Source organism: Littorina saxatilis, linkage group LG13 (genome assembly GCF_037325665.1).
Source record: "Littorina saxatilis isolate snail1 linkage group LG13, US_GU_Lsax_2.0, whole genome shotgun sequence".
In the NCBI taxonomy this organism is placed as follows: Eukaryota; Metazoa; Mollusca; class Gastropoda; order Littorinimorpha; family Littorinidae; genus Littorina; species Littorina saxatilis.
Window position 1 is genome coordinate 7,484,139 of NC_090257.1, and position 7,500 is coordinate 7,491,638.

Below are 7,500 nucleotides of genomic sequence, written 5' to 3' on the forward strand. Positions count from 1 at the left end.
TCTATCTACAACCCTCCAAGTCTTGGACAGCTTGCATATTTTCCTGAGGGTCTATTTTCAGGTATTCCAGAGCCTCTGATTTGCTGCTGAAGTTGATCCACGATTATTTTGTTTGAAAGTTACTCGCCTAGAATCCTACACGGTGACCTTTCACCCGATGCTGCGTCTCGCAGTCGCTTTCAGATCGATTATTAACAGCTACGTTTGGTTGTAATGTTTTAACAGCACATTCTGGATAGTGAACAAATGCCGAAACTTGAACCTGAACCACTAAGATTGTCTCTGATTGACTTTAAATGAGCTGAACGCGTGATTGTAAACGTCCAACAGGTGCTTAGACAACCAGAGTTTCCCCTCTTGAACTGTTTCTAACTTTTCTCAAAAATACTTTTTAAAAAGTTTTTTGGGGTAATATTTTGTGTAAAAGATAACAAGTTGTCTTTGTTGAGCGAGTGTACATTTATCGTTTGAAAGGCAATACGTCACTTGTTTTCAGAAAATATTATTAATATTAACGGTGTTTCTAATCAATACGTTTTAGAAAGGCAACGATTCGTGTTTGCAGATGAATTCATATTCTTTTTGCAACCGTTCTTAATTAAACGAGGTTCGGTAACCATGGAATACGCGCCGGTAGCCATGGATTACGTAGCAGTTTCACCTACTAAGGATAAAAGAGACAAAAAAGCAGGCTTTGAGATAACATCAAACAAAGCAGACCATTTTTTCCCCAGGCACCTGGCAAGGAAAAAACTCGAATCGCAACCTCCTACAACGGACATTTCTATACGAAGGACAAACGGTTTGGTTTTCTATCCAACGCTGGACTGTCCTTACATGACGCCAGACCTCAGGATTCCGGCGACTATTCTGTGCAACTGGGGCTTCTGCAGGCAGACTCATCTCATGTCACAGTTGGGAGGACAGTGACACTGTCTATTACCGGTAATTGGCAGTTTCATGTGATGGCTTTACGTTATGAGCATCAATTGCCATCAAGCAATGGCGAAGGCACATTAAAAGCCATTCAACATGATCACTACATTCATCTCTTTGCATACTTTTCTGTGTGGACATATTATGATTTTCAAAACAAGAAGAATCGTTAAATATGAATTGAACATTTGTGAATAAATTTTTCCAAGGAAAATGCAATAAAGCGTACGTCACTGTTGTGTATAAATAACTGTGGTAGCAGTCATGATAATAAGCAAAGTCACTGTTTGTTGCAGACAAACCCCCAGCTACGCAAGATGGCGACCTACACGTCACACTGAGTGACGTAGCTCGAGATGACGTCACACATGTTTGGACAGTGCCACTTAATTGTGGTCATTTTGTGGACCTTGGTCATCCCCCCGTTGGTGTCGTCTGGACGGTCAGTGTGTGTGTGTGTGTGTGTGTGTGTGTGTGTGTGTGTGTGTGTGTGTGTGTGTGTGTGTGTGTGTGTGTGTGTGTGTGTGTGTGTGTGTGTGTGTGTGTGTGTGTGTGTGTGTGTGTGTGTGACTTTATTTCAGATGATCTGTGGACAGTTAATGCTTTCATGTCTTCACGACATTGTTGTGCATTTTGGTGGCTTATTCGTTGATTACTTTTAATTTGATGTTATTTGCATGTCGAATATTTTCTGACAGACGCCATCTGGTGAGGAGAAAAACAGCAGCTACGTGGACAAAGGCACGTTCGTCCTGTCGGTGTCCAGCTCTGTCCAGGGAGGCAACTATTCCTGTCACCTGCCCCCCTCCGCCCCCGCTGCCCGCTGTCTGACCGCTACCTCCCCGCTGAAGGCTGCAGCGCAGCTCTACGTGGACGAAAATGACGTTAGGTTGACACTTCTGGAGGCCCAGTTGCGGGAGACGAAGACACACCAATCAAAACATACGGCTCAAATCCACGAACTCAACATGACAGTTGACCTCATTTTGAAAGGTATAGCCACTTTCACACAAATATAAATAAACTAAGCTTCTTCTTCTTTAGCGTTCGTCGGTTGTGTCCTTATAATCTTAGGCCTGCTGATTGTATGAACTTGAACTCGCAGGTTCGGCGCAGATCTTCCACAGTTCCCCAAAAATGTGACCCTCCACCACGAAGTGAGTCGCATCTCACCTCGCGCGGTTCTGCGCTAGGCTTGATATAAGTCCGGAGAGTGTCTGGTAACAGTGTGAGGGTCACCATAGTCACAGGCTTATAACTCAAACAGTTTTCGCTCTTTTCTAAAACGGTTTTCACCACTGGATAGAGCATAAAAAACTCTTTATGAAAATGTGAAAATATGAAAATCATGCAAAGGTGACATGCGACTCATGCCGTGGTGGAGGGTCACAAATAAACTAAGCAAAAAACGGTTATTGCGACCATTCTTTTACGACAACCAATCATTCATTTCCCCATCGTTTTGTTCAAACTGGTTGTGCCTAGAAAGTCACTTCACTAAGCTGTGTCTTTAGCTGGGGTCACGTAAACGCCGCTCAAGTAAGGGTACCACCTTAAACAATCGACTAACATTCAGAATAGGCACAACTTTACAACATTTACATAAAAGAAGAAAGCGACATCTATTATCTTTCCAGCGAAGGTTATTTTGTTCGGTTTGTTTTGTAGCTCTTGTGTTTTGCCTTTTCTGTTGTGATGCAAGACGCAATCGGATGAGTGGTTAACAAGGGGTTTTGAAATGTTGAATCAGTTTTGAGGAGTACCATAAGAAAAAGCTATGTATTTCAGAATTGCTATGAAACTTTCAGGATTGCATGCCTACAGACGATACATACTACATATTAATTAAACATTCTATTTTGACAAGTGTTTTTTCAAATGGTATGAAGTCTTTCAGAACAAAAGTATTTAAATCCGACATAGGTTCCTGAACTTACATCCAAAAATAGCAGAACTTCGCATGCATACAGACCAATCATTGTTTAAAGTACTGCCAAAGTTTCATTTCAAAATGACAGCTGGTGTAAATGTGTTAGTCCTGTTAAGCCGATGTGTGGCACTAAAATAAATACATGGAATAACCTAGCTATCTTAGTAGTTATTGAAGTGACTTATAACATTGAATGAAAAATGTGTAAATATTAATGGACACAGATCGCCGTTGCTATGGAAACAGCTGCCATATTTGATTTCTTGGAAACGGTTTTACAACGACATCATGCATCAGAAATGCATGATATTTGGCACAAGGATACACATGAATTTTATCTACAATCATATAGAAAGATATTTTTACTAAAGACTACAGTTGAATTTGTATTAATTATTGTTATGAGGATTAATGAATTTCTAACCGCATATTCATTAATCCTGATTTCAAAAATTAATATAAATTCAACTGTAGTCTTTTCTAAAAAAAAAATCGTTCTATACGATTGTAGATAAAAGTCATGTGTATCTTTGTGCCAAATATTAAGCATTTCTGATGTATGATGTTGCTGTAAAACCGTTTCCTAGAAATCCAATATGGCGCTGTTTAAGCCAGTTTTCATAGCAACGGCAGTCTAATAATATGTCCAGTAGTATTCACACATGTTTCATTTCTTTTCATAAGTCACTTCAATAACTACCAAGAAAACTAAGTTATTCCATGTATTTTCCCAAGTTTAATTTTGGTGATTTTAGTGCCTCACATCGCCTTAACACGCTTGACATATTCTTGATGATTGCTGAGCTACAGCGATGCTCAGCCATGCGTGACCACAGCATGTATTGAGAGGCACTTATGATTGCTGTCCCTGGAAAACAGAATAAAGGTTCACATTTTTTGTTGTTGGTTGCATGCTCTGCAAATTAACGCATACTGAAACGAAACGTCGGCAGTCCTTCCCACAACTTCATTTGTGACCCTCCACCACGGAATGAGTCGCATGTCACCTTTGCATGATTTTCATATTTTTACATTTTCCTAAAGAGTTTTTTATGCTCTATCCAGTGGTGAAAACCGTTTTAGAAAAGAGCGAAAACTGTTTGAGTTATAAGCCTGTGACTAAGGTGACCCTCACACTGTTACCAGACACTCCCCGGATTTTTATTAAGCCTAGCGCAGAACCGCGCGAGGTGACATGCGACTCATTTCGTGGTGGAGGGTCACATTTGTCTGTATGCATTCAAAGACATGAACTTTTGTGTGTAAGTCTATGAACCTATGGCGGATCTTAATAGTTAGGAGTTAAATACGTACAGTTTCATAGAAATCTACCGTGTCAACTCTGAAATAGCCTACTTGTTATTATTATACGCATTAAAACAGACGCAAATCCTCTTGTTTTTTGACCGCTCACGCGATCGACAACTACATAAGAATAAATGGCAGAACACAAGAACTACAAAAGAAAACCAAACCGAACAATCTGTACAGGACAGATAATTAATGTTTTGTTCAAGAATCTAGAAGTTGCCAGGTTGTGCCTATCCAGAATATTAGTCGATTTTTAATGTGTGCCTTAAGTATTTTCCAGTTGATTTTGATTGTACCCTTACTTGAGCGACATTCGCCTTACACCAAGTAAAATAATTCTTTGATCCGAAAAAGGTGCCAGAAAGCGAAGTAAAGTGACTTACATGCAAGTTTGAAAAAATGAGAAGGGAACGAATGTTTTGTCAACTAACTGAATGTGTTTTGTTGCTAAGTACATAATATCAAACGACTGTTTGTGTCACAAACAAACACGGTATACCGTGTCTATTGACTGGTTACTAGACGTGTTTCACTGACTTGTACTTGACAGATTTATTGACTGGTTACTAGACTTGTTTCACTGACTTGTACTTGACAGGTTTATTGACTGGTTACTAGACTTGTTTCACTGACTTGTACTTGACAGGTTTATTGACTGGTTACTAGACTTGTTTCACTGACTTGTACTTGACAGGTTTATTGACTGGTTACTAGACTTGTTTCACTGACTTGTACTTGACAGGTTTATTGACTGGTTACTGGACTTGTTCATTGACTTGTACTTGACAGATTTATTGACTGGTTACTAGACTTGTTACACTGACTTGTACTTGACAGGCTTATTGACTGGTTACTAGACTTGTTTCATGGCCCTGTCACACGACCGTTTTAAAGCCTGCGTATGCCGACGTATGGGACATTTGAATAAGTACGCTGGCGTACGTCGAATACGTTATGGGTACGTTTTGTATACGTTAAGAGGACGCTGAAGCACGCTGGCATACGTCGTAGTACGCTGAGCACGCAGCAAAGTTTTGTGCATGCACAAAAATTCTCGACGTATGGTTCATACGCACTGCATACGTTGGCACACGTTCACACACGTTACTTGTACGTTACTCATACGTCGATAAATATCTGTATCTGTAGATAGTGCTGAGACATTCCGAACGCAAGCAACACTTCTGCCGTATAAACGGTTCTTCATGGACACGACATTCTGCACAGAGAGTACAGAACTTACCACTTGATTTACCGTTACATAACAAGGAAGAACTAATACAGTTTCTACTCACCAAATTTGCAGAATTACTTGCCGATTTCCCGCGATTTATAGAACAAATGACGTGATCGCATGGCGTCATGTCTAATAAAACAAAACTTCCGAAATATATCTAATAAAACAAAACTTCCGAAATACGTTCTATCCATTAGCAGCGGCGACGACATGTGATCGTCAGCGATAAGCTGTTGCGCGCAAGACTATCGTTAGGCATACGTTGTGAACGCCGGCAACACGCTAAGCATTCGTTGGGCATAAGTTGTGAACGCTGGCAACACGCCAAGCATACGTTGGTGTACGCTATCTGTAAGTTATTGAAACGTTCTGCATACGTTACTAATACGTTATGTATACGTCCGACTCGTTATGAATACGCTATGTATACGCCAAAGATTGAAAAAACCATCGATAGTTCAGCGTACGCCAGCGTATGTTCATACGTCGGCATACGCTGGCTTTAAAACGGTCGTGTGACAGGCCCATCACTGACTTGTACTTGACAGGTTTATTGACTGGTTACTAGACTTGTTTCACTGACTTGTACTTGACAGGCTTATTGACTGGTTACTAGACTTGTTCACTGACTTGTACTTGACAGGCTTATTGACTGGTTACTAGACTTGTTCACTGACTTGTACTTGACAGGCTTATTGACTGGTTACTAGACTTGTTCACTGACTTGTACTTGACAGGTTTATTGACTGGTTACTAGACTTGTTCACTGTCTTGTACTTGCCAGGTTTATTGACTGGTTACTAGACTTGTTCACTGACTTGTACTTGACAGGTTTATTGACTGGTTACTAGACTTGTTCACTGACTTGTACTTGACAGGTTTATTGACTGGTTACTAGACTTGTTTCACTGACTTGTACTAGACAGGTTTATTGACTGGTTACTAGACTTGTTTCACTGACTTGTACTTGACAGGCTTATTGACTGGTTACTAGACTTGTTCACTGACTTGTACTTGACAGGCTTATTGACTGGTTACTAGACTTGTTTCACTGACTTGTACTTGACAGGCTTATTGACTGGTTACTAGACTTGTTTCACTGACTTGTACTTGACAGGTTTATTGACTGGTTACTAGACTTGTTTCACTGACTTGTACTTGACAGGTTTATTGACTGGTTACTAGACTTGTTACACTGACTTGTACTTGACAGGCTTATTGACTGGTTACTAGACTTGTTTCACTGACTTGTACTTTACAGGCTTATTGACTGGTTACTAGACTTGTTTCACTGACTTGTACTGGACAGGCTTATTGACTGGTTACTGGATTTGTTGTTGAGTGTGGTTGCTGGTTGGTTGACACCTGCTTTGTCACGTATCTGTTCAGATGTAGTTCATGGGTCGGTTGTTTTGAACAGCCATTCGCCTTGGTAGCGGTTGGGTGCCGGGAGTCGGTGAGTCGGTGAGGGGGGTGAGGGTTAAGTGAGTGAGCATGTTTGTTGTTGGGTTAATTACCTGCGTGATTAGCTGTTGAATTTGCCGATCGGTTGGTCGTTCGACTGGTAGTGTATCGGCGATTTACGTTTTATTTTATTTATACATAATTTTTGTGTGATTTAGTGATTTCAAACAGGACAATCATATGATTGTTCCTAATAATGTTTAACAAAAAAACTTGCTTGCTTTGGAGAATACTCGTCGGCACACAAACTGTTCATTTTATCTGTTGTGGTAGACCATTAACACTGAAAAAATACAACAGTTCCACAATTAAAACAGTAAAAGGCAACTGTTGTTTTGACTATATGAATTGCTTTGCAGGTGAGATTTCAAACTGTAAGGGATGGTTGGCAGTTGATCCACGAAGCGGTGTGCAGCTAATCTATAATTCTGGACAGATCATGGCTGTATACTGTGATCAGGTTACAGACAATGGAGGATGGACGGTAAGTGTGTGTGTGTGTGTGTGTGTGTGTGTGTGTGTGTGTGTGTGTGTGTGTGTGTGTGTGTGTGTGTGTGTGTGTGTGTGTGTGTGTGTGTGTATGTGTGTGTGTGTGTTTGTGTGTGTGTGGTCATATCACATA

At 40.5% G+C, this 7,500-nt stretch overlaps 1 protein-coding gene across 1 annotated transcript in view; it reads left to right on the top strand.

Annotated features, from left to right (window-relative positions):
• LOC138946379 (uncharacterized) overlaps positions 1-7,500 on the top strand; it is a 14,311-nt gene that overhangs the window by 2,991 nt on the left and 3,820 nt on the right. Inside the window, exons 3-6 of the mRNA XM_070317954.1 lie at positions 735-945; positions 1,233-1,378; positions 1,635-1,929; positions 7,238-7,362. Coding sequence (XP_070174055.1) covers positions 735-945; positions 1,233-1,378; positions 1,635-1,929; positions 7,238-7,362 — 777 coding nt within the window. The remainder of the gene's footprint in view (positions 1-734; positions 946-1,232; positions 1,379-1,634; positions 1,930-7,237; positions 7,363-7,500) is intronic.